This window comes from Melanostigma gelatinosum (genome assembly GCF_949748355.1).
Source record: "Melanostigma gelatinosum genome assembly, chromosome: 20".
NCBI lineage: Eukaryota > Metazoa > Chordata > Actinopteri > Perciformes > Zoarcidae > Melanostigma > Melanostigma gelatinosum.
In genome coordinates, this window is record NC_136653.1 from 14,387,819 (window position 1) to 14,414,287 (window position 26,469).

Sequence of the window (26,469 nt, forward strand, 5' to 3'; positions counted from 1 at the left end):
ATATGAGAGAAAGGTATTGTACGACAATTTAAATGTTTCATATTAGTTTCATTTGATCACTCTTTTGTCAGCTGTTTTTAAGCAGTAAAAGAACACTGAACAGAATTAGTCCTTTGATGGCTTCATGTTTGTCTATAACTCTTCCTCTGAGGAGACAAGAAATATTTAACAACGACAGAAATGAAACGTTTTCTAAAGTGGAGCAGGTTTTAACCGAGACTCTGCTTGTGAATGAGGAAGCAAAGTTCACATTCACAGCGCTGCTCCTCTTCCTGGAATGAAGCACAGCTTGATCAGCCCTCCTTCTTCCTCCTGCTCTCAAACACAGCCCACATGTTTCCTTGTTCCCTCCCCTTCAGATCTACAGTTTTAAAGATGGGTGTAACCAACATGGTGGTGCAGCGACAGAGCTGACAGCCTCCATTCACTGAACAAACACATGTTGTTCAGATCTGAAGTCAAAGCAGAGTCGCTTCTAGTGAAACGAAACTCAGACAGTCGTCGTCACTGAGAGGTGAAATGGCGCAGAAAGGAGTTCAGCTGGATCGGGAAGCCTTCTCTTGTTCCATCTGTCTGGATCTACTGAAGGATCCGGTGACTATTCCCTGTGGACACAGCTACTGCATGAACTGTATTAAAACACACTGGGATGTAGAGGATGGGAAGAAACTCCACAGCTGCCCTCAGTGCAGGCAGACCTTCACACCGAGGCCTCTCCTGCTGAAAAACACCATGTTAGCAGTTTTAGTGGAGGAGCTGAAGAAGACTGGACTCCAAGCTGCTCCTGCTGATCACTGCTATGCTGGACCTGAAGATGTGTCCTGTGATGTCTGCACTGGGAGGAAACGGAAAGCCATCAAGTCCTGTCTGGTCTGTCTGGTCTCTTTCTGTGAGAAACACCTCCAGCCTCATTCTGAATCCCCTGCCTATGAGAAACACAAGCTGGTGGACCCCTCCAAGAAGCTCCAGGAGAACATCTGCTCTCGTCACGATGAGGTGATGAAGATGTTCTGCCGTACTGATCAGCAGTGTATCTGTTACCTCTGCTCTGTGGATGAACACAAAGGCCACGACACAGTCACAGCTGCAGCAGAAAGGACTGAGAGGCAGAGAGAGCTGGAGGTGAGTCGACTAAACATCCAGCAGAGAATCCAGGACAGAGAGAAAGACGTGAAGCTGCTTCAGCAGGAGGTGGAGGCCGTCAATCGCTCCGCCGACGAAGCGGTGAAGGACAGCGAGAAGATCTTCACCGAGCTGATCCGTCTCATGGAGAAAAGAAGCTCCGATGTGAAGCAGCAGGTCAGATCCCAGCAGAAAAGTGAAGTGAGTCGAGTCAAAGAGCTTCAGGAGAATCTGGAGCAGGAGATCTCTGAGCTGAAGAGGAGAGACGCTGAGCTGAAGCTGCTCTCACACACAGAGGATCACAACCAGTTTCTACACAACTACCCCTCACTGCCACCACTCAGAGAAGCTACAGACTCGTCCGCCATCCACATCCGTCCTCTGAGCTACTTTGAGGACGTGACGGCGGCTGTGTCAGAAGTCAGAGATAAACTACAGGACGTTCTGAGAGACAAGTGGACAAACGTCTCACTGGCAGTGACTGAAGTGGACGTTTTACTGTCACATTCACAAGCAGAGCCCAAGACCAGGGCTGAGTTCTTAAGATATTCAAGTGAAATCACACTGGATCCAAACACAGCAAACACATGGCTGTTATTATCTGAGGGGAACAGAAAAGCAACATTCATGACAAAACAGTCTTATTCTAGTCACCCAGACAGATTCACTACATGTGAACAGGTCCTGAGTAGAGAGAGTCTGACTGGACGTTGTTACTGGGAGGTGGAGTGGAGAGGAAGAGGAGTTGATGTAGCAGTCGCATACAAGAATACCAGCAGAACAGGGAGCAGGAATGAATGTAGATTTGGAACAAATGACAAGTCTTGGGCGTTACGTTGTAACAAAAACAGTTTTATATTTTTGTACAACAAGATCCAAACTCCCGTCTCTGGTCCTCAGTCCTCCAGAGTAGGAGTGTACCTGGATCACAGAGCAGGTGTTCTGTCTTTCTACAGCGTCTCTGAAACCATGACTCTCCTCCACAGAGTCCAGACCACATTCACTCAGCCTCTCTATGCTGGACTTATGAGTCATTATTTTGGAGACACTGCTGAGTTCTGTAAACTAAAATAGACAAAAGTGATTTAAGGAACAGCAAATTCATTTTTGTGTTTTAATCCTGAAACTCATTTTGTCTCCATCATTGTCGCTTCATTGCTGATTTTTCTTCACCTGTCAATCAAACATTGAGGGCGGTCTTTGACGTCTTCTCATTAGTGTAAATGTTTGAGTGTCTTTAGGTGGAGCTCCTTCCTGTGTCTGTTCAGCCATGGAGGCTGTCACTGCTCATGATGATCTCTGTTGACCTGAACTGATATTTCTCTTCATGAAAATGTAAACTGCTCTGAGGTTTAAATGTTTGATAAATATAAATGTATTGATGTATTTGTTAGTTGTCGTTTCTCTTCCACTGCATGGCTCTTAAAGAGAGAAATCACCAGAGCTTCTTTATCAAAGAGATTTAGTTCTCAGCACTCTTTGTAAATATTTCTTTAAGTGAAATTATGTTTATTTTCTATAACAGATTAAATGTTGTTCTTGTTGTTTTCTTAATCGTTATACAAATCAGGTACTATGATGTGTTATATAACTAATTATTATAATCATAATCAATAAGTAAATCATGCATTCTTCTCTTTTACAGAACTGAGATTCGGGTCAAACAAATAGATTGTGAGGATGAAGTGAATGTGTTCATGAAATCATTGAACAAGAGTCACTGAACAGACTTTACTGATGGGATGTGAATAAACTGAAGGTTTACATGATGAATAAAGTATTTCTTGATTCAAGAACGAACAAAGTATTTTCTTCTTGTCTTATTGACAGGGTTTCATAAAAAGCTGATGGAGCAGATGTGAAACAAATCCACATTATATTTCGGTTTTGCTGTGGAGCTCACCTGACTGGCCAAGGCCTCATTGATTTTCCAGCAAGTCGATATCAGCCACAGGGGAAATAGATTTTCTCCAGAAGACCCTTTTCGCTGAGATGAAAAAATGCAGCCACAAGGACAAACAAAAGTATGTGAACTGTGCTTTCCGCAGACACATCTTGTTCAAGTGCTACTTGGATAGTAAAGGCTGGTTCAGTACCCACGAGGGGGAACTCCCAGCACGACGTGACCCCCGGGATCGGCAGTAAAAAAGCTTTGAGTGCAGACCTGCAACTCGTCTGCAACCCTCGCCTGCCAACAGTATTTATTTCTTAGTATGTAAAATCAGTTTGACTGCTTTTCATAAAACTGGCCGCAAAGGCATCCTGCAAATCTCTCTGAAAAATTCTCCAAAGTGATGCTCCAAAAGCCACAAGAAACACACGCACACACACACACACACACACACACACACTGCCTGTTGTTGTTGATTTGTTGGGGTCTTCAGTTCATGCACAACTTGACTAAACTGACTGGAATTATGCTTCTTTTTTTTTTTTACACATACAGTGCTTTGGGATGGCAATTATGATATATAGCTGGTATCTGAGTAAATGGTATCTGTGTGTGTGTGTGTGTGTTTGTAGAGTCAGATGAAGGAGGCTCCCGTGTGTTCAGAGTGACACCAGACTTTTGGTCTCCCAGGTCGAAGGAGCTCCACGTCACCAGCGGCAGCCAGTGTCTCCAGATCAGCTTCACTCCCAGGTAACAAACCACAGACCGCCATCACAATGTCTACACGGGGTTTATGAGAAGCTTATATAACGTTAGCATTTTGCTACGATTGTGTGTTCTAGTGAGGACAGAGAGTTCAGGGCCATCGTGGTAATCCAGCCCCGTCTGGTGAAGACCCCCCTCACTCTGCAGCTCCAGGGAACAGGATCCTTTGATGAAGTGTACTGGTCGAACTAGAAGTCCCTAAAACATCACAGTCACACAATCGCCACCTGCTCCCCTGAAATCAACTGGTTTATTTGTTCTTTTGTAAGAATGTAAATAAATATGAAGAACAACTTGTCAGGTCTCCATCACTTTATTTACGTATAAACGTGCTTTTAATAATAAGTAAACTATGAACTTGTTGGAGGTTTTCTATCAAGATAATGAATTTAATATGATGAGCCCTGATTTACAATAAACCCTCGCTGAATTACAATCACTCAATCTGTATGTTTACATATTAATGTAGGATTTATGCAGTTACAAATGAATGAGTTCTTATGACACATGAAGTGCAATGTCCTCAATCACCTGCTATTATACATGTTACATAGAGGTATTCACACCTAAGGTGCAATAGCATTAGCTAAGTGGCATGCAAGTATATATGAGAGAAAGGTATTGTACGACAATTTAAATGTTTCATTTGATCACTCTTTTGTCAGCTGTTTTTAAGCAGTAAAAGAACACTGAACAGAATTAGTCCTTTGATGGCTTCATGTTTGTCTATAACTCTTCCTCTGAGGAGACAAGAAATATTTAACAACGACAGAAATTAAACGTTTTCTAAAGTGGAGCAGGTTTTAACCGAGACTCTGCTTGTAAATGAGGAAGCAAAGTTGACATTCACAGCGCTGCTCCTCTTCCTGGAATGAAGCACAGCTTGATCAGCCCTCCTTCTTCCTCCTGCTCTCAAACACAGCCGCCTCCGCTCTGCCCACATGTTTCCTTGTTCCCTCCCCTTCAGATCTACAGTTTTAAAGATGGGTGTAACCAACATGGTGGTGCAGCGACAGAGCTGACAGCCTCCATTCACTGAACAAACACATGTTGTTCAGATCTGAAGTCAAAGCAGAGTCGCTTCTAGTGAAACGAAACTCAGACAGTCGTCGTCACTGAGAGGTGAAATGGCGCAGAAAGGAGTTCAGCTGGATCGGGAAGCCTTCTCTTGTTCCATCTGTCTGGATCTACTGAAGGATCCGGTGACTACTTCCTGTGGACACAGCTACTGCATGAACTGTATTAAAAGCTTCTGGGACGAAGAGGATGGGAAGAAACTCCACAGCTGCCCTCAGTGCAGGCAGACCTTCACCCCGAGGCCTCTCCTGCTGAAAAACACCATGTTAGCAGTTTTAGTGGAGGAGCTGAAGAAGACTGGACTCCAAGCTGCTCCTGCTGATCACTGCTATGCTGGACCTGAAGATGTGTCCTGTGATGTCTGCACTGGGAGGAAACGGAAAGCCATCAAGTCCTGTCTGGTCTGTCTGGTCTCTTATTGTGAGAAACACCTCCAGCGTCATTATGATGTAGCTCAATTAAAGAAACACAAGCTGGTGGACCCCTCCAAGAAGCTCCAGGAGAACATCTGCTCTCGTCACGATGAGGTGATGAAGATGTTCTGCCGTACTGATCAGCAGTGTATCTGTTACCTCTGCTCTGTGGATGAACACAAAGGCCACGACACAGTCACAGCTGCAGCAGAAAGGACTGAGAGGCAGAGAGAGCTGGAGGTGAGTCGACTAAACATCCAGCAGAGAATCCAGGACAGAGAGAAAGACGTGAAGCTGCTTCAGCAGGAGGTGGAGGCCGTCAATCGCTCCGCCGACGAAGCGGTGAAGGACAGCGAGAAGATCTTCACCGAGCTGATCCGTCTCATGGAGAAAAGAAGCTCCGATGTGAAGCAGCAGGTCAGATCCCAGCAGAAAAGTGAAGTGAGTCGAGTCAAAGAGCTTCAGGAGAAGCTGGAGCAGGAGATCTCTGAGCTGAAGAGGAGAGACGCTGAGCTGAAGCTGCTCTCACACACAGAGGATCACAACCAGTTTCTACACAACTACCCCTCACTGCCACCACTCAGAGAAGCTACAGACTCGTCCGCCATCGACATCCGTCCTCTGAGCTACTTTGAGGACGTGACGGCGGCTGTGTCAGAAGTCAGAGATAAACTACAGGACGTTCTGAGAGACAAGTGGACAAACGTCTCACTGGCAGCGACTGAAGTGGACGTTTTACTGTCACCTTCACAAGCAGAGCCCAAGACCAGAGCTGAGTTCTTAAGATATTCAAGTGAAATCACACTGGATCCAAACACAGCATACACATATCTGTTATTATCTGAGGGGAACAGAAAAGCAACATTTATGAGAGAACAACAGTCTTATTCTAGTCACCCAGACAGATTCACTGCATATTGTCAGGTCCTGAGTAGCGAGAGTCTGACTGGACGTTGTTACTGGGAGGTGGAGTGGAGAGGAAGAGTTTCTGTAGCAGTCGCATACAAGAGTATCAGCAGAACAGGGAGCTGGAATGAATGTATATTAGGAACAAATGACATGTCTTGGGCGTTACGTTGTAACAAAAACAGTTTTATATTTTTGTACAACAATTTCCAAACTCCCGTCTCTGGTCCTCGGTCCTCCAGAGTAGGAGTGTACCTGGATCACAGAGCAGGTGTTCTGTCTTTCTACAGCGTCTCTGAAACCATGACTCTCCTCCACAGAGTCCAGACCACATTCACTCAGCCTCTCTATGCTGGACTTCTGAGTCATGCTTTTGGAGACACTGCTGAGTTCTGTAAACTAAAATAGACAAAAGTGATTTAAGGAACAGCAAATTCATTTTTGTGTTTCAATCCTGAAACTCATTTTGTCTCCATCATTGTCGCTTCATTGCTGATTTTTCTTCACCTGTCAATCAAACATTGAGGGCGGTCTTTGACGTCTTCTCATTAGTGTAAATGTTTGAGTGTCTTTAGGTGGAGCTCCTTCCTGTGTCTGTTCAGCCATGGAGGCTGTCACTGCTCATGATGATCTCTGTTGACCTGAACTGATATTTCTCTTCATGAAAATGTAAACTGTTCTGAGGTTTAAATGTTTGATAAATATAAATGTATTGATGTATTTGTTAGTTGTCGTTTCTCTTCCACTGCATGGCTCTTAAAGAGAGAAATCACCAGAGCTTCTTTATCAAAGAGATTTAGTTCTCAGCACTCTTTGTAAATATTTCGTTAAGTGAAATTATGTTTATTTTCTAGAACAGATTAAATGTTGTTCTTGTTGTTTTCTTAATCGTTATACAAATCAGGTACTATGATGTGTTATATAACTAATTATTATAATCATAATCAATCAGTAAATCATGCATTCTTCTCTTTTACAGAACTGAGATTCGGGTCAAACAAATAGATTGTGAGGATGAAGTGAATGTGTTCATGAAATCATTGAACAAGAGTCACTGAACAGACTTTACTGATGGGATGTGAATAAACTGAAGGTTTACATGATGAATAAAGTATTTCTTGATTCAAGAACGAACAAAGTATTTTATTCTTGTCTTATTGACAGGGTTTCATAAAAAGCTGATGGAGCAGATGTGAAACAAATCCACATTATATTTCGGTTTTGCTGTGGAGCTCACCTGACTGGCCAAGTCCTCATTGATTTTCCAGCAAGTCGATATCAGCCACAGGGGAAATAGATTTTCTCCAGAAGACCCTTTTCGCTGAGATGAAAAAATGCAGCCACAAGGACAAACAAAAGTATGTGAACTGTGCTTTCCGCAGACACATCTTGTTCAAGTGCTACTTGGATAGTAAAGGCTGGTTCAGTACCCACGAGGGGGAACTCCCAGCACGACGTGACCCCCGGGATCGGCAGTAAAAAAGCTTTGAGTGCAGACCTGCAACTCGTCTGCAACCCTCGCCTGCCAACAGTATTTATTTCTTAGTATGTAAAATCAGTTTGACTGCTTTTCATAAAACTGGCCGCAAAGGCATCCTGCAAATCTCTGTGAAAAATTCTCCAAAGTGATGCTCCAAAAGCCACAAGAAACACACGCACACACACACACACACACACACACACACACACACACACACACACACACACACACACACACACACACACACACACACACACACACACACACACACACACACACACACACACACACTGCCTGTTATTGTTTATAATAGCTGCCCGTGGTGTTCATCTAGCACAGTTCAGTGGTACAGTAATCTACAAGTCCCAATTGATATTCATTGCACTGAAGCAGTCTTACAGATCATGTCGGATCACAATAAAACAGCTGGGACTGCTCCCTGTCCCTTCTGGATCATGCAGACCAGGCAGGCGAGGAAGTCCCTCCTGGGGTGACGCTGATCCATCGTGCAAGAGAGGAAAGGAAGCTGTGTTTCCAGCAAAACCTCCTGATTCACTACAGCAACAACAGCCTGCAGGTCAGACACTGTCGTGAAGCTCAACGGTAGAAATGCGTCAAAGAGGAGAAACAAACTGATATAACAGAAGTCGTTATGCATGTTTATAGGTAATTGACCTCACAAAGTGAATTTCTTCTCTGCTCTGTGCAGACAGTGCCTCTCTGTGCCCATCTGGAGCTCGTTACAATGCGTCTGTCCAGTGACAGCGTCGACTTTGGGTTCTGCTACGTGGGGCAGACGCAGATAATAGAAGTCATCCTCTACAGACACGGAGCCCACACTGACTGGAAATCAGTTACAGGTGTCGACTGAACTGTCTTCTGTGTTGTTGTCTGTATCGTCGCTCTTACGTTAGCTCTGGGATTTGTTGGGGTCTTCAGTTCATGCACAACTTGACTAAACTGACTGGAATTATGCTTTTTTTGTTTGTTTTTTACACATACAGTGCTTTGGAATGGCAATTATGATATATAGCTGGTATCTGAGTAAATGGTATCTGTGTGTGTGTGTGTGTGTTTGTAGAGTCAGATGAAGGAGGCGCCCGTGTGTTCAGAGTGACACCAGACTTTTGGTCTCCCAGGTCGAAGGAGCTCCACGTCACCAGCGGCAGCCAGTGTCTCCAGATCAGCTTCACTCCCAGGTAACAAACCACAGACCGCCATCACAATGTCTACACGGGGTTTATGAGAAGCTTATATAACGTTAACATTTTGCTACGATTGTGTGTTCTAGTGAGGACAGAGAGTTCAGGGCCATGGTGGTGATCCAGCCCCGTCTGGTGAAGACCCCCCTCACTCTGCAGCTCCAGGGAACAGGATCCTTTGATGAAGTGTACTGGTCGAACTAGAAGTCCCTAAAACATCACAGTCACACAATCGCCACCTGCTCCCCTGAAATCAACTGGTTTATTTGTTCTTTTGTAAGAATGTAAATAAATATGAAGAACAACTTGTCAGGTCTCCATCACTTTATTTACGTATAAACGTGCTTTTAATAATAAGTAAACTATGAACTTGTTGGAGGTTTTCTATCAAGATAATGAATTTAATATGATGAGCCCTGATTTACAATAAACCCTCGCTGAATTACAATCACTCAATCTGTATGTTTACATATTAATGTAGGATTTATGCAGTTACAAATGAATGAGTTCTTATGACACATGAAGTGCAATGTCCTCAATCACCTGCTATTATACATGTTACATAGAGGTATTCACACCTAAGGTGCAATAGCATTAGCTAAGTGGCATGCAAGTATATATGAGAGAAAGGTATTGTACGACAATTTAAATGTTTCATATTAGTTTCATTTGATCACTCTTTTGTCAGCTGTTTTTAAGCAGTAAAAGAACACTGAACAGAATTAGTCCTTTGATGGCTTCATGTTTGTCTATAACTCGTCCTCTGAGGAGACAAGAAATATTTAACAACGACAGAAATGAAACGTTTTCTAAAGTGGAGCAGGTTTTAACCGAGACTCTGCTTGTAAATGAGGAAGCAAAGTTCACATTCACAGCGCTGCTCCTCTTCCTGGAATGAAGCACAGCTTGATCAGCCCTCCTTCTTCCTCCTGCTCTCAAACACAGCCGCCTCCGCTCTGCCCACATGTTTCCTTGTTCCCTCCCCTTCAGATCTACAGTTTTAAAGATGGGTGTAACCAACATGGTGGTGCAGCGACAGAGCTGACAGCCTCCATTCACTGAACAAACACATGTTGTTCAGATCTGAAGTCAAAGCAGAGTCGCTTCTAGTGAAACGAAACTCAGACAGTCGTCGTCACTGAGAGGTGAAATGGCGCAGAAAGGAGTTCAGCTGGATCGGGAAGCCTTCTCTTGTTCCATCTGTCTGGATCTACTGAAGGATCCGGTGGCTATTCCCTGTGGACACAGCTACTGCATGAACTGTATTAAAAGCTTCTGGGACGAAGAGGATGTGAAGAAACTCCACAGCTGCCCTCAGTGCAGGCAGACCTTCACACCGAGGCCTCTCCTGCTGAAAAACACCATGTTAGCAGTTTTAGTGGAGGAGCTGAAGAAGACTGGACTCCAAGCTGCTCCTGCTGATCACTGCTATGCTGGACCTGAAGATGTGTCCTGTGATGTCTGCACTGGGAGGAAACGGAAAGCCATCAAGTCCTGTCTGGTCTGTCTGGTCTCTTATTGTGAGAAACACCTCCAGCGTCATTATGATGTAGCTCAATTAAAGAAACACAAGCTGGTGGACCCCTCCAAGAAGCTCCAGGAGAACATCTGCTCTCGTCACGATGAGGTGATGAAGATGTTCTGCCGTACTGATCAGCAGTGTATCTGTTACCTCTGCTCTGTGGATGAACACAAAGGCCACGACACAGTCACAGCTGCAGCAGAAAGGACTGAGAGGCAGAGAGAGCTGGAGGTGAGTCGACTAAACATCCAGCAGAGAATCCAGGACAGAGAGAAAGACGTGAAGCTGCTTCAGCAGGAGGTGGAGGCCGTCAATCGCTCCGCCGACGAAGCGGTGAAGGACAGCGAGAAGATCTTCACCGAGCTGATCCGTCTCATGGAGAAAAGAAGCTCCGATGTGAAGCAGCAGGTCAGATCCCAGCAGAAAAGTGAAGTGAGTCGAGTCAAAGAGCTTCAGGAGAAGCTGGAGCAGGAGATCTCTGAGCTGAAGAGGAGAGACGCTGAACTGAAGCTGCTCTCACACACAGAGGATCACAACCAGTTTCTACACAACTACCCCTCACTGCCACCACTCAGAGAAGCTACAGACGCGTCCGCCATCCACATCCGTCCTCTGAGCTACTTTGAGGACGTGACGGCGGCTGTGTCAGAAGTCAGAGATAAACTACAGGACGTTCTGAGAGAGAAGAGGACAAACGTCTCACTGGCAGTGACTGAAGTGGACGTTTTACTGTCACCTTCACAAGCAGAGCCCAAGACCAGAGCTGAGTTCTTAAGATATTCAAGTGAAATCACACTGGATCCAAACACAGCAAACACACATCTGTTATTATCTGAGGGGAACAGAAAAGCAACATTAATGAGAGAACAACAGTCTTATTCTAGTCACCCAGACAGATTCACTACATGTCAACAGGTCCTGAGTAGAGAGAGTCTGACTGGACGTTGTTACTGGGAGGTGGAGTGGAGAGGATTTGGAGTTGATGTAGCAGTCGCATACAAGAATACCAGCAGAACAGGGATCTGGGATGAATGTAGATTTGGATTGAATGACAAGTCTTGGGCGTTATATTGTAACAAAAACAGTTTTATATTTTGGTACAACAATATCCAAACTCCCGTCTCTGGTCCTCGGTCCTCCAGAGTAGGAGTGTACCTGGATCACAGAGCAGGTGTTCTGTCTTTCTACAGCGTCTCTGAAACCATGACTCTCCTCCACAGAGTCCAGACCACATTCACTCAGCCTCTCTATGCTGGACTTATGAGTCATGATTATGGAGACACTGCTGAGTTCTGTAAACTAAAATAGACAAAAGTGATTTAAGGAACAGCAAATTCATTTTTTGTGTTTTAATCCTGAAACTCATTTTGTCTCCATCATTGTCGCTTCATTGCTGATTTTTCTTCACCTGTCAATCAAACATTGAGGGCGGTCTTTGACGTCTTCTCATTAGTGTAAATGTTTGAGTGTCTTTAGGTGGAGCTCCTTCCTGTGTCTGTGCAGCCATGGAGGCTGTCACTGCTCATGATGATCTCTGTTGACCTGAACTCATATTTCTCTTCATGAAAATGTAAACTGCTCTGAGGTTTAAATGTTTGATAAATATAAATGTATTGATGTATTTGTTAGTTGTCGTTTCTCTTCCACTGCACGGCTCTTAAAGAGAGAAATCACCAGAGCTTCTTTATCAAAGAGATTTAGTTCTCAGCACTCTTTGTAAAGATTTCTTTAAGTGAAATTATGTTTATTTTCTAGAACAGATTAAATGTTGTTCTTGTTGTTTTCTTAATCGTTATACAAATCAGGTACTATGATGTGTTATATCACTAATTATTATAATCATAATCAATAAGTAAATCATGCATTCTTCTCTTTTACAGAACTGAGATTCGGGTCAAACAAATAGATTGTGAGGATGAAGTGAATGTGTTCATGAAATCATTGAACAAGAGTCACTGAACAGACTTTACTGATGGGATGTGAATAAACTGAAGGTTTACATGATGAATAAAGTATTTCTTGATTCAAGAACGAACAAAGTATTTTCTTCTTGTCTTATTGACAGGGTTTCATAAAAAGCTGATGGAGCAGATGTGAAACAAATCCACATTATATTTCGGTTTTGCTGTGGAGCTCACCTGACTGGCCAAGGCCTCATTGATTTTCCAGCAAGTCGATATCAGCCACAGGGGAAATAGATTTTCTCCAGAAGACCCTTTCCGCTGAGATGAAAAAATGCAGCCACAAGGACAAACAAAAGTATGTGAACTGTGCTTTCCGCAGACACATCTTGTTCAAGTGCTACTTGGATAGTAAAGGCTGGTTCAGTACCCACGAGGGGGAACTCCCAGCACGACGTGACCCCCGGGATCGGCAGTAAAAAAGCTTTGAGTGCAGACCTGCAACTCGTCTGCAACCCTCGCCTGCCAACAGTATTTATTTCTTAGTATGTAAAATCAGTTTGACTGCTTTTCATAAAACTGGCCGCAAAGGCATCCTGCAAATCTCTCTGAAAAATTCTCCAAAGTGATGCTCCAAAAGCCACAAGAAACACACGCACACACACACACACACACACACACACACACACACACACACACACACACACTGCCTGTTGTTGTTTATAATAGCTGCCCGTGGTGTTCATCTAGCACAGTTCAGTGGTACAGTAATCTACAAGTCCTAAGAGAGATGCAAATGTCCAATTGATATTCATTGCACTGAAGCAGTCTTACAGATCATGTCGGATCACAATAAAACAGTGCCGTGTCGAGCTAATCTGAAGAGAGCGATGCTGCGGTCGAGGTCAGTGGAGCATTTGTTGTTCTGATTGTCTGGTCTAAAATGCCAAAAAGAGGAGACAAGGACTGCCCGGGTTTACATTTTGATTTTGGTCTCTTTTCCAGCTTGAAATGTCATGGTTCTGTCTGACAAGAGCACAACACACGGCTGAGATGAGTTACAATACACTGCTGCATGGTCTGTTTCATTAACACTGGCCATCAGTCTGCCGCTCATGTTGACGTGCTTGCTGATTTAACACAACATGCTGTCCCCGCTGTCAGAAAAATAAATCACACGGGCTCCCAGTTGTGTCCACATTTTACAGATGTTTACAGATAAACAGGCAAGATCCAAGTTCCTAATAACTCCTGCAGACACAATAAAGGGAGGAACTTTTGGTTAATGGGGACGAGGATTGAGTCATTAGTGCACCATTTGTCTTTATTTGTTTTTTCGACTTAATAAACTGTTCCTCTGACCCAGAGGAGCACTCGAATCCTGAGAAAGTGCTGCCACACACACACTGTAGGTGAACTCATCGGGTGACAGTCGACATCTGCAAGTGCTGTCGCCACTTTACTTTTCTTTTTTTAAATCCTCTTTTAACTGTCAAACTGTCCTCAAGCCATCAATAGCTCTGGCATGATGGTTACTGCGTTGCACTCTTTTCGACAAGACTGTGAAAACACATACTGTAACTGCACATTTATTATTCTTTATTTTGGATTATTATTTGTCAAGGAATAAATATGTATTGTGTTATTTGGGTCATTTTTTCTATATTTTTACTATAAGTATATCTAATTATAATTACATATATGTATATGTATATGTATTCTTAGGGATTAAGTGTATGAGGTTTTCCGGTGGTGTTTGTGTTAGTACAGAATAAAAAATGAAACCGGCCTATTTGCAGCAGTCGCTGTACTTGCTCCAGGTGTCCACGGGGTGGCGCTGCGCCCTCCACTTTGACGCCGCTGTCTCGTAAACGCACCACCGGAGAGCGTCACCACTTCCTGGAGCTCACGTTGTTGCTGACATCAGAGGCGCAGCTCCAGGAGGAAAAAAAAACTCAGCTCCTCTCTCTAGTGGGCGTGGAGACAAGCGAAGAGCAGGGTGAAAAAAAAAAGAAAACTTTCCTCTGGAACACATCAACCATTTACAGCGCATTCCTCTCTGTAAACACAGCTCTGGATCATGCACGCGGGGAGAAGAGGAGGTCTTTCTGCCTGAACACAGCGTGTATTTGTAATTCTTCAGTACTGAGCGCAGTTTCCGGATATCAGTCCACTGTTTTGGGGGTGAAGATTTGCTCTGCATCTCGCTGGGATTTTTCCGCTCTTCCTGACGTTCAATCTGTGATAATTTACACTCGCCAGTTAGTTCATCCTCATTCATCCTGCAGCCACAACTACAACATGGAGACACATTGGTAACAAGGTAAACAGTCCAGTCTACATTATGTCGCGACTTGTTTTGTGAGATCACTGCTTTTAGACTGTTATTTCCTGTTTATGGCAAATGAAATGCCAATACAATGAACTAGAAGTGCAGATTTTAAAGTTGGTCATTTGTAGTTTAAAACACAAACATGCAGTCTGTTTACTGACAGCAAACTTAATGAATAGGACTTCATGCAATTGCTTCATGTATTTCATGGCAAGTATTTCTTCAGTAAATGTTAATTTGGATAAGCAGAGAAGCCCATAATCAGACCCATATTTGTTGATAAATTCACATTTTGTTGCTAGAATAACTGTTTTGCATTTGATAATGAGTGGCTGTTTTCACCCTCTTTTCACATGGTCTTAATCAAGTGCTGTGCTTCACGTATCATCAGTAAAGTTTGAAATGTCTGGAGTTGTGAGTGATTTCTGGAAAGTAGTTGTCATCTTGTGCTTGTCGACTCATTCATGTTCTGTGGCCTTTTCTTCTCTGCTGTCACTCTTCCAGACCTCTGTGACTCACAGTGGTCAGTTAAGATGGTGTTTTCCTTGAAAGGAGATAATCCACCGCTCTGAAAAGTCCTTCACATGTTCCATTTTGTCGCGCTTCGCTCCAGACTCCTTGGGGGACTATGAGGACTACATAGCGGTGGAGACCCTTGCTGGACACCGATTTTGGGTGCCCATCGCAGCCAGAAGACCCCCTCCAATACTCACACGTGAGTCTCATAAGAATCTACCAACCTACCGTTGTTGTTGTAATGCTCATGAGTGTACTTTAATCGGTCGTGCACTGTTGATATTTCCCCCTAATTATTGTGCAGTACCAAGAGTTCTGGACTGTGGTTGTTGTCTGATCGGAGGGGTGAAATTTGTTGAGTTCTTGTGCAAAAATATAAGCTTCAGCGCCGGGACCTTTTGCATCATCCCCAAGAACCAGTGGCCAGCCTCGAACCTCAGGGTGAAAATCAATCTGACACGTTATCTAAGATACAGGAACTGTTCTACATCCGACATTTATAAAAAGGTTTTTTCTTTTTCTTTATATAGTCTGTGGCAAGAACGTACTTTTCTGAGCAGCCACCCTTTGCAGTCAGCCCGTCTCTTTTTGCGCTGCAGCCAGGAGAGGCCACTGTAGTGGAGGTGAGTGTGTTATGGAGGTAAATGGAAAAAAATGCAGATGCAATGCTTCATAGGCCTCTCAGGTTAGAAGCAGCAGGTTTCACTTCTCTGCAGCTGAACACAGTTAGTTTGAATTTAAATTCAGTCCTATAAATTCTCAGTGTGCTTCAAATAATAGTGTGTGGGTTTGCAGGTGGTGTTCTTCCCCACTACTGCTGAGAGGAGCTGTCAGGTGTTCACTGTTGTGTGTGACAACTGCCAGGTGAAAGACATTTCCATTGAAGGTGAATCTTTTCAGTGATCAGAAAACTAGTAAAACGTGACTTTGAATTTGTCCATTGTAAGGTCCAAGTCGATTTGTCCATTGTCTGTATAATGTGTGAGTTCCCCAGGTGAGGGCCAGCTGATTGCACTTGAGCTTGCATCTGTATCTGGGAAGAAGGAGCCTCCTGTGGTGGGAGAGGTGCGTGACCTCACTGCAGAGCACTTTGTCCGTTTCGGCCCGTGTAACCCTCACTCTGTGCAGCAGAAACAACTCATCATTAGAAACAACGTGTAAGCCTCACCCTCTCATTTATCATCGCTACGAAGCATGAAATAGAACAGTTGATGTCATGTCTCTTCACAAGTACAAACAACACGTGTGCTCTTTGTGGCCAGAGGATAACGTAGTAAGAAGGGAGACCTCTTAAATTGGAGCACTGGGATTCAAGCCCCTAGTGTTGGCAGGATTTAACAGAGTAATTGTGTCCTCGAGTGAGAAACTTAAGTGCTGATTAACTACGAGACCCAGGCCTGCAGCTCCGTCGCTGACCCTGCACAGCGGCACAAGTAGAAGAAGAGTTTCCCTTTGGGGATCATTACATATCACATTAAATCTCTCTCTCTCTCTCGCTCTCTCGCTCTCTCTCTCTGGGGCTGAAGCCACTTGGAGCTGCCATTCCACTGGCAGATCATGAAGCCAAACCTGCAGCCATTCCTTCCAGGGGAAACCCCAGAGCCCTCCCATCTCCAGTTCCACCAGGCCACAGACGATGCTTTCCATGTCAGCCCCCGAACTGGAGTTCTACCCCCCTGCCAGGATCAAGAGTTTCTATTCACCTTCTGCCCTAAAGAAGTACAAAGGACTCCAAATACACAACAGAAAACAATATTTTTATAACACAATATGTCTTACATTATGAGTCTCCTGTTTGGAAGCTACACGCTGATACTTAATTCATGTGATGTTTGTGTTTTCTTAAGTTGAAGGATTGCCACAGTGTCTGTCACTTAGTCCTGAGGGATGTTCCCCATCTGCCACCAGAGCCCACTGACGAAGGGTAAAGCTCCTGTGACTCTGTGTGCACTGTGGTAGAAGTGTGTGTAAAAGTAACACCCCAACACGACACATCCAAAGAACTGAGATCACACGGCAAGTGCAGCACACTTCATCGAACAAAGTATTGGATCGTGTGTGTGTGTGTGTGTGTGTACATCTAGTGTCCTTCAGCCCGTGCGCACTGGGTCCAAGGTAGGCGATGTCATAGTCATGGAGATAGAGCTCAAGGGATCCACAGAGCCGTACCAGGTCCTACTGGAGCCCTATGCTGTCGTTATCCCCGGAGAGATCTTTATTTGCTCGAACACCCGCAGGCATTTCAAGGTTATATTCATTTCCTTATGTTACCTATACATGACGGATATTAGATTTCTACCACAATTACAGTTATCCATGGTTGTGTCTGTGTCTTGTGTGTTTTTAGATGTGGAACCACAGCAAAACCCGCATCTTTTTTCAATGGGAGAGAATGAGCAGCGGCAGCCACATCATTGAAGTAGCGCCCTCTGCTGGTAGCATAGGTGTGTCACACAGTACAATGGAGAATAACACAGAAATAATCCTCCTTTTAACTAGGTTCACTTGTACATGATGAATTGTGAACACCATTTCATGTAGTTGATGTATTAGTTCAGTGTTGATTGATCTGTCCTTTTGTGGGTCAAGAGGAAAACGAGTGTTTCGATTTCGACCTGATTTTGAGTGGAGGGAAACCGGAGAAGGTTGTGACCAGTCTGGTTTGCCACATAGAGCACCGCCACGAGCCCGTCACTTTGGCCGTGGAAGTCTGTTTTAAGGTAAGAATGAATCTTAACACCGTCACAAAATGGCTAAAATCTTTCTATTCCACAAAGCTAAAGTGTTGCTGTGATATTCCGAGGGTATAGTTTATCTTTGAGCTGTGACCTCTTTATGTGCATCGTTTGACTTCGGCCAGGGTCCCATAGTGACCCTCGGTGTGCCCAGTGTGGAGTTTGGGCTCATGAAGCTCGGGGAGCAGGCACAGACCACTCTGCTCTTCACTAACATTACCCATCTGGAGGCTTCCTGGACACTGGAGGAGAGGCCCAACAGTCAGCAGGACCGCCAGGACACACAGGTGCTGCACACTGGACAATAACACAGCAAAACATTTCTGATAAAAACAACATTACATCGATATGAATCTGTGTTGCTTAGATCTCGGTGGACCCACGCAGAGGTGTGCTGCCCCCCTTGGCCTCTTGCAGTGTAGATGTGCTATTTAGTCCCCATTTCTGCCAGCGATATGAAACAGAGCTGGAGTTGACAGTGGAGAATGGAACGGGATGGTAATGATGCTCAGCTGAGATAAAATAACCGCTGTACTGAATGAAAGGAAGGTCCGTGCAGATAATGATGTCACTCAGCGGTCCGTCCCGCTGATAACAAGCAACACTACCTGTGTGTGTTTGTTGCAGTCACTTGTCGGTGCGAGCGCATGTGCAGTCTCCACGGGTGTGTCTGCTGAACTGCCAGCTGCTCTTCTCTGAACTCTACATTGGAGTTCCTGCCGAGGCAACCGTGACTCTCTTCAACCAGACCCTGCTGCCTTCACACTTCGGCTGGATGGTACGCTGGCGTCGCTTCATTTTACCACCACTTCATTTACTGTGAGAAGAATGAACGATGCAATGAATGCTGCCATCGTGTTAGTCGCCCCTGGTCCGTTTGAATGATTGCGGTGCTTCATCCGTATCGTATGTAAGGCTGTTGGTATACATATGATCTTGGTTTTTTTATTTCTCATATGTCAAATTAAGATGTCTTTCATGGCAATTAATACTCGGTGATCTGAGTTTTACGTTTCCCCCACCAGGCTCCGCTCCAGGGTAAACAGGCTGAACTGTGTACAGCCAGTTTTGACCCCTCTTCTGGCACTCTGGGACCGAATGCCAGTTTGGAGATCACGGTTCGTTTCATCGCCCACACAGCTGTAAGTACCAAAGACATTAAAGTCCCAGTGAAACTAAAGTTAGAGCGTAATTAGCTCCTCTACTGTGACCTATTCCCCAGTGACACGGTACAGTTACAACTGGTATATAAATCGTGATCCTTCATATATTTGTCTCTTTGTCCAGCTGGATCTCACTGAGGTAGCTGCTCTCTGTGAGGTCCAGGGGATGAGCTCTCCTCTTGTTGTTGGCATCATGGCTTCCAAAACCAAGAAACTCAGTGTGTCCTACTCACTGCCCAGTGTCTGGTAGTAACCTTGGCTTAAAGTCTATTATCTAACCACCATGGTAGCTTCACTAACTCCATCGCATAAGTGTTTGTTAAGTCACGCTCGCTTTTCTTTGCCTTTAGCTCTCCTCCAGATGACGAGAGCCCCTCGGCACTGTTGCTTGACTTCCGTGATGACGTCGTTTTGAACAGAGCCGTTACGAAGCAGTTATTGATAACCAATCAAACTGCCATCCCTGCCCCTTTTATCATAGAGGCGGATTATTTCACCTGCCATGCCTCAAAGCCAAAGAAGCAGTCAGAGAGAAGGTAAGGGGAGCTAGCTCACCAACCTGAATAATGGATCACAGAATGACTTTGCTGTACTGCAGATGTGACGCGCGCTGCATTTTAATCGCAGATTGACATATGTCAAGAAGCCGCTTGACTCTGTTCAAGCTCAGAAAGCAGAAGAAAAAGCCCTCAAGGGTGAGCTTAACTTTTCATTCGTGCGCACAGCACACACACTTTTCAAATCAAGCAGATTGAGCGCACACTCCAACTTCCCGTATCTCTCGGCAGAGTGTGTGAGCAGCCTGCTGGCTCATGGGAAAGGAGCAGCTTTCTTTGTCCTGCCAGACTCTGGGACGCTGGGACCTTTTGAGACGCAGACTGTGGACGTCACTGCCTACACGGACATGTGGGGCGAATACAGAGATCACCTCATATGCAAAGTACGATGCCATGCAATGGGGTGTAACAGATATTTAAGGATTAGAACTTACTTTTCACTGTAAGAGTAAGATTTTTCAAAGAGACCTGTTGATTTTGTTGCAGACTGATGAATAATGTTGAAATCTAATCCCCCCCCCCCCCCCCCGTAGGTGGGGGACCTCGAGCCCACGCTCATTCCCGTGCAGATGACGGTGACTGGCTGCCCACTCTACTTCCAAATGATGGGCCCACGCCCAGACAACCAGAACCAGGGACCAATAACACAGTCTGTTCTCCTGTCCTGTCCTTCTCCCCCATTAAAACACACTCATGATGGCATTATATCTATATCAGTTTGACATTCCTGCTTGCACCATCAGGTTTGGCACTCGTGTATCTGGAGGGGACACGGTGTCTCGTTGTTTTCGCATCAACAATCCCACCATGTTTGGTAAGGGAAAGTGTGGAGAGTGGCTGGTTACGAATACCCATAATGCTCCACATGTTTTCTTCAGAGCCAACAACTGTAAAGCGTTCCTGAGCTACACCAATGTCTCCACTTGGTTTGTTTGTGTGTTAGTCTGACTCCTGCTGTAGCAGCATGTCTTTTTTTATGTGTAGTCTCCTGTGACCTCTCTGACTCTGACTGACTACTTCAATAAAGTTATCTCATTTAAATCTTTGCCACCAGATATTCGCATGGACTGGGAAACATACAACATAGATCAGAATGACCATAAACTGGTGGACGTTGTGGTGGCGTATGGAGACGCCTTTCCAGTTAAAGATGCTGACGGCAACGAGGCGTTAAGTGGAGCATTAGGGATTTCTGGTGGGAACGTTCAAACAGCCTGGGAAAGAAATACGACCCGAGGTTCTGAGGGGACGAGTTCCTCCCTCCGTAGCATGACCGTGAGTCCATTTTACGTCGCAACACGGATACGTGAACATAAACTTTAATGACTTTTATGACGATGCCTCTGGGAAATTATTGTGGCTACGATGCCAGTGAGTGAACCCACATTTCATTGGCTCAAAGCGGCTTCATCCTATTGATTTCAGAGCGGGGAAGGGGAGGCATGTGTATCCGAGGATGACTGCGAGGAAGAGGAAACATGTCTCGATCCCTCTCCTGCAAAGAAAAAACTCTTCTCTGTTCACATCAGACCTCATGTGGGCAACCTCTCGGATTACCCATACTGCATCACACCCCAGCAAATAGTACGTTGATAAGACTTTAGCTACACATCCATTTTACCACTCTGCCTTTAGCGACATGAATAACGACGTATTATCTTTTTCTGCTGATTATCTCAAGGTGATTCGAGCAAAGAGCAGCAGCACCATCCATGCGTCTTTCACTCCTTTGACTCTTTCCGGGTCAAGTTGTGAGTCCAGATGTGTGGGCCTGGCTCTGGGCTTCATGAGTCTAGACTCCGAGGTGACGGGCGCAACGCGCCAAACAGCGTCTTTCAATTGTAAATCCTGGAAAAGGCACACAGGAGATGACTCTGACGCAAGCTAAAGTCCCTTGTTATTGTGTTGTGTTTACAGATGGCTGCCTGTGTCCCGGGTAAAGTTGGAAGAGCTCAGGGTTTGGATTTAGAGCCTGTCAGAATGGATCTACTTGCAGTCGTTAAGCCTGCAGTGTAAGCAATTACAGTCATACCAAGTCCCCAAAATCCCGAATGAATCCAAACTCTGTCTGTGTTTCCTAAATGCAAATGAGCTGAGGTCAGACAAGAGGTGGTCTGATTACATTTCATATCTTCCCCTTTGGCTCCATGTTGCTGCAGGCTGATGGTGCAGCTAGAGGAGGACGGGGGGGTGCTGGAGTTTCATGCCTCAGCCGGTGATTTACTGAAGACAACATCCGAGAAGGTCTGTCTGAGAAATCAACAACACTCATCAAAAGTGCTCTGACACACTGAAGTGCATGCATGACGTATTGACCCATCGGTGTTCAGTATTTCAGAGCAGTCATGCTCAGCGGTCGCTTTTCTGGTTGTTTTGCTCCGTAGGTGGTAGTTCGTGAATTTGACACCGAACGGGCCTTTCAGCTGAGAAACAACTCAGAAATGCCTCTACACTTCCGACTGGGGACTCAGCCTCCCTTTAGAGTGCTTAAGCAGCAGCTTCGAGTCCGGACCAGCACCTCCAGTAACCCACCTACTGGTGACAGCCAGTCTCTGGTGCTGCACCCACAACAAAGCATGCAGGTGAGAAGAGGAGAGTCGGTCATGTTCTGGATAATACAAAATGTTCCGTTATCTTGTCATTCTTAACAGTTAGTTGTACTCTTTTGCTGTGAATACCAGGTGAAGGTGGCCTTCCACTGCTCCCTGTCCCTTCTGGATCATGCAGACCAGGCAGGCGAGGAAGTCCCTCCTGGGGTGACGCTGATCCATCGTGCAAGAGAGGAAAGGAAGCTGTGTTTCCAGCAAAACCTCCTGATTCACTACAGCAACAACAGCCTGCAGGTCAGACACTGTCGTGAAGCTCAACGGTAGAAATGCGTCAAAGAGGAGAAACAAACTGATATAACAGAAGTCGTTATGCATGTTTATAGTTAATTGACCTCACAAAGTGAATTCCTTCTCTGCTCTGTGCAGACAGTGCCTCTCTGTGCCCATCTGGAGCTCGTTACAATGCGTCTGTCCAGTGACAGCGTCGACTTTGGGTTCTGCTACGTGGGGCAGACGCAGATAATAGAAGTCATCCTCTACAGACACGGAGCCCACACTGACTGGAAATCAGTTACAGGTGTCGACTGAACTGTCTTCTGTGTTGTTGTCTGTATCGTCGCTCTTACGTTAGCTCTGGGATTTGTTGGGGTCTTCAGTTCATGCACAACTTGACTAAACTGACTGGAATTATGCTTTTTTTGTTTTTTTTTACACATAGTGCTTTGGAATGGCAATTATGAAATATAGCTGGTATCTGAGTAAATGGTATCTGTGTGTGTGTGTGTGTTTGTAGAGTCAGATGAAGGAGGCTCCCGTGTGTTCAGAGTGACACCAGACTTTTGGTCTCCCAGGTCGAAGGAGCTCCACGTCACCAGCGGCAGCCAGTGTCTCCAGATCAGCTTCACTCCCAGGTAACAAACCACAGACCGCCATCACAATGTCTACACGGGGTTTATGAGAAGCTTATATAACGTTAGCATTTTGCTACGATTGTGTGTTCTAGTGAGGACAGAGAGTTCAGGGCCATCGTGGTAATCCAGCCCCGTCTGGTGAAGACCCCCCTCACTCTGCAGCTCCAGGGAACAGGATCCTTTGATGAAGTGTACTGGTCGAACTAGAAGTCCCTAAAACATCACAGTCACACAATCGCCACCTGCTCCCCTGAAATCAACTGGTTTATTTGTTCTTTTGTAAGAATGTAAATAAATATGAAGAACAACTTGTCAGGTCTCCATCTCATTATTTACGTATAAACGTGCTTTTAATAATAAGTAAACTATGAACTTGTTGGAGGTTTTCTATCAAGATAATGAATTTAATATGATGAGCCCTGATTTACAATAAACCCTCGCTGAATTACAATCACTCAATCTGTATGTTTACATATTAATGTAGGATTTATGCAGTTACAAATGAATGAGTTCTTATGACACATGAAGTGCAATGTCCTCAATCACCTGCTATTATACATGTTACATAGAGGTATTCACACCTAAGGTGCAATAGCATTAGCTAAGTGGCATGCAAGTATATATGAGAGAAAGGTATTATACGACAATTTAAATGTTTCATATTAGTTTCATTTGATCACTCTTTTGTCAGCTGTTTTTAAGCAGTAAAAGAACACTGAACAGAATTAGTCCTTTGATGGCTTCATGTTTGTCTATAACTCTTCCTCTGAGGAGACAAGAAATATTTAACAACGACAGAAATGAAACGTTTTCTAAAGTGGAGCAGGTTTTAACCGAGACTCTGCTTGTGAATGAGGAAGCAAAGTTCACATTCACAGCGCTGCTCCTCTTCCTGGAATGAAGCACAGCTTGATCAGCCCTCCTTCTTCCTCCTGCTCTCAAACACAGCGGCTCCACTCTGCCCACATGTTTCCTTGTTCCCTCCCCTTCAGATCTACAGTTTTAAAGATGGGTGTAACCAACATGGTGGTGCAGCGACAGAGCTGACAGCCTCCATTCACTGAACAAACACATGTTGTTCAGATCTGAAGTCAAAGCAGAGTCGCTTCTAGTGAAACGAAACTCAGACAGTCGTCGTCACTGAGAGGTGAAATGGCGCAGAAAGGAGTTCAGCTGGATCGGGAAGCCTTCTCTTGTTCCATCTGTCTGGATCTACTGAAGGATCCGGTGACTATTCCCTGTGGACACAGCTACTGCATGAACTGTATTAAAAGCTTCTGGGACGAAGAGGATGTGAAGAAACTCCACAGCTGCCCTCAGTGCAGGCAGACCTTCACACCGAGGCCTCTCCTGCTGAAAAACACCATGTTAGCAGTTTTAGTGGAGGAGCTGAAGAAGACTGGACTCCAAGCTGCTCCTGCTGATCACTGCTATGCTGGACCTGAAGATGTGTCCTGTGATGTCTGCACTGGGAGGAAACGGAAAGCCATCAAGTCCTGTCTGGTCTGTCTGGTCTCTTTCTGTGAGAAACACCTCCAGCCTCATTCTGAATCCCCTGCCTATGAGAAACACAAGCTGGTGGACCCCTCCAAGAAGCTCCAGGAGAACATCTGCTCTCGTCACGATGAGGTGATGAAGATGTTCTGCCGTACTGATCAGCAGTGTATCTGTTACCTCTGCTCTGTGGATGAACACAAAGGCCACGACACAGTCTCAGCTGCAGCAGAAAGGACTGAGAGGCAGAGAGAGCTGGAGGTGAGTCGACTAAACATCCAGCAGAGAATCCAGGACAGAGAGAAAGACGTGAAGCTGCTCCAGCAGGAGGTGGAGGCCGTCAATCGCTCCGCCGACGAAGCGGTGAAGGACAGCGAGAAGATCTTCACCGAGCTGATCCGTGTCATGGAGAAAAGAAGCTCCGATGTGAAGCAGCAGGTCAGATCCCAGCAGAAAAGTGAAGTGAGTCGAGTCAAAAAGCTTCAGGAGAAGCTGGAGCAGGAGATCTCTGAGCTGAAGAGGAGAGACGCTGAGCTGAAGCTGCTCTCACACACAGAGGATCACAACCAGTTTCTACACAACTACCCCTCACTGCCACCACTCAGAGAAGCTACAGACTCGTCCGCCATCGACATCCGTCCTCTGAGCTACTTTGAGGACGTGACGGCGGCTGTGTCAGAAGTCAGAGATAAACTACAGGACGTTCTGAGAGAGAAGAGGACAAACGTCTCACTGGCAGCGACTGAAGTGAACGTTTTACTGTCACATTCACAAGCAGAGCCCAAGACCAGAGCTGAGTTCTTAAGATATTCAAGTGAAATCACACTGGATCCAAACACAGCATTCACATGGCTGTTATTATCTGAGGGGAACAGAAAAGCAAGAGTAATGACAAAACAACAGTCTTATTCTAGTCACCCAGACAGATTCACTACATGTCGGCAGGTCCTGAGTAGAGAGAGTCTGACTGGACGTTGTTACTGGGAGGTGGAGTGGAGAGGATTTGGAGTTGATGTAGCAGTCGCATACAAGAATACCAGCAGAACAGGGAGCTGGAATCAATGTCAATTTGGATTGAATGACAAGTCTTGGGCGTTACGTTGTAACGAAAACAGTTTTATATTTTGGTACAACAATATCCAAACTCCCGTCTCTGGTCCTCGGTCCTCCAGAGTAGGAGTGTACCTGGATCACAGAGCAGGTGTTCTGTCTTTCTACAGCGTCTCTGAAACCATGACTCTCCTCCACAGAGTCCAGACCACATTCACTCAGCCTCTCTATGCTGGACTTCTGAGTCATTATTTTGGAGACACTGCTGAGTTCTGTAAACTAAAATAGACAAAAGTGATTTAAGGAACAGCAAATTCATTTTTGTGTTTTAATCCTGAAACTCATTTTGTCTCCATCATTGTCGCTTCATTGCTGATTTTTCTTCACCTGTCAATCAAACATTGAGGGCGGTCTTTGACGTCTTCTCATTAGTGTAAATGTTTGAGTGTCTTTAGGTGGAGCTCCTTCCTGTGTCTGTTCAGCCATGGAGGCTGTCACTGCTCATGATGATCTCTGTTGACCTGAACTGATATTTCTCTTCATGAAAATGTAAACTGCTCTGAGGTTTAAATGTTTGATAAATATAAATGTATTGATGTATTTGTTAGTTGTCGTTTCTCTTCCACTGCATGGCTCTTAAAGAGAGAAATCACCAGAGCTTCTTTATCAAAGAGATTTAGTTCTCAGCACTCTTTGTAAAGATTTCTTTAAGTGAAATTATGTTTATTTTCTATAACAGATTAAATGTTGTTCTTGTTGTTTTCTTAATCGTTATACAAATCAGGTACTATGATGTGTTATATCACTAATTATTATAATCATAATCAATAAGTAAATCATGCATTATTCTCTTTTACATAACTGAGATTCGGGTCAAACAAAT

General features: G+C 44.8%; 3 protein-coding genes and 1 pseudogene across 4 annotated transcripts; all 4 read left to right on the plus strand.

Moving 5' to 3' along the window:
• The first annotated feature begins 504 nt into the window (after positions 1 to 504).
• Positions 505 to 2,592, plus strand: LOC306794038 (tripartite motif-containing protein 16-like). Its single transcript, XM_079291900.1, has one exon. The coding sequence runs from the start codon at positions 520 to 522 to the stop codon at positions 2,194 to 2,196; it is 1,677 nt and encodes a 558-aa protein (XP_079148026.1). The 5' UTR covers positions 505 to 519; the 3' UTR covers positions 2,197 to 2,592.
• Positions 2,593 to 4,905: 2,313 nt separating this feature from the next.
• Positions 4,906 to 12,328, plus strand: LOC306794326 (annotated as a pseudogene). Its single transcript has 4 exons — positions 4,906 to 6,563; positions 8,794 to 8,853; positions 8,946 to 8,986; positions 9,802 to 12,328. The product of its transcript is annotated as an uncharacterized misc_RNA (transcript).
• Positions 12,329 to 12,605: 277 nt separating this feature from the next.
• LOC306794327 (deleted in lung and esophageal cancer protein 1-like) lies at positions 12,606 to 23,347 on the plus strand (the record flags this gene model as incomplete). Its single annotated transcript, XM_079292361.1, has 31 exons — positions 12,606 to 12,735; positions 15,225 to 15,326; positions 15,432 to 15,568; positions 15,658 to 15,750; positions 15,923 to 16,013; positions 16,122 to 16,284; positions 16,654 to 16,846; positions 16,975 to 17,051; positions 17,212 to 17,374; positions 17,475 to 17,571; positions 17,717 to 17,847; positions 17,988 to 18,149; positions 18,230 to 18,360; positions 18,490 to 18,640; positions 18,888 to 19,004; positions 19,150 to 19,271; positions 19,376 to 19,561; positions 19,653 to 19,720; positions 19,814 to 19,965; positions 20,116 to 20,231; positions 20,326 to 20,396; positions 20,637 to 20,857; positions 21,008 to 21,166; positions 21,264 to 21,386; positions 21,500 to 21,594; positions 21,742 to 21,826; positions 21,967 to 22,164; positions 22,264 to 22,425; positions 22,558 to 22,708; positions 22,925 to 23,042; positions 23,135 to 23,347. 31 exons carry the CDS (start codon positions 12,606 to 12,608, stop codon positions 23,247 to 23,249), a joined length of 4,080 nt encoding a protein of 1,359 aa, XP_079148487.1. The 3' UTR covers positions 23,250 to 23,347.
• Positions 23,348 to 24,179: 832 nt separating this feature from the next.
• LOC306794035 (tripartite motif-containing protein 16-like) lies at positions 24,180 to 26,365 on the plus strand. The gene has a single exon (XM_079291897.1). It carries the CDS (start codon positions 24,195 to 24,197, stop codon positions 25,872 to 25,874), a length of 1,680 nt encoding a protein of 559 aa, XP_079148023.1. The 5' UTR covers positions 24,180 to 24,194; the 3' UTR covers positions 25,875 to 26,365.
• Positions 26,366 to 26,469: the final 104 nt, after the last annotated feature.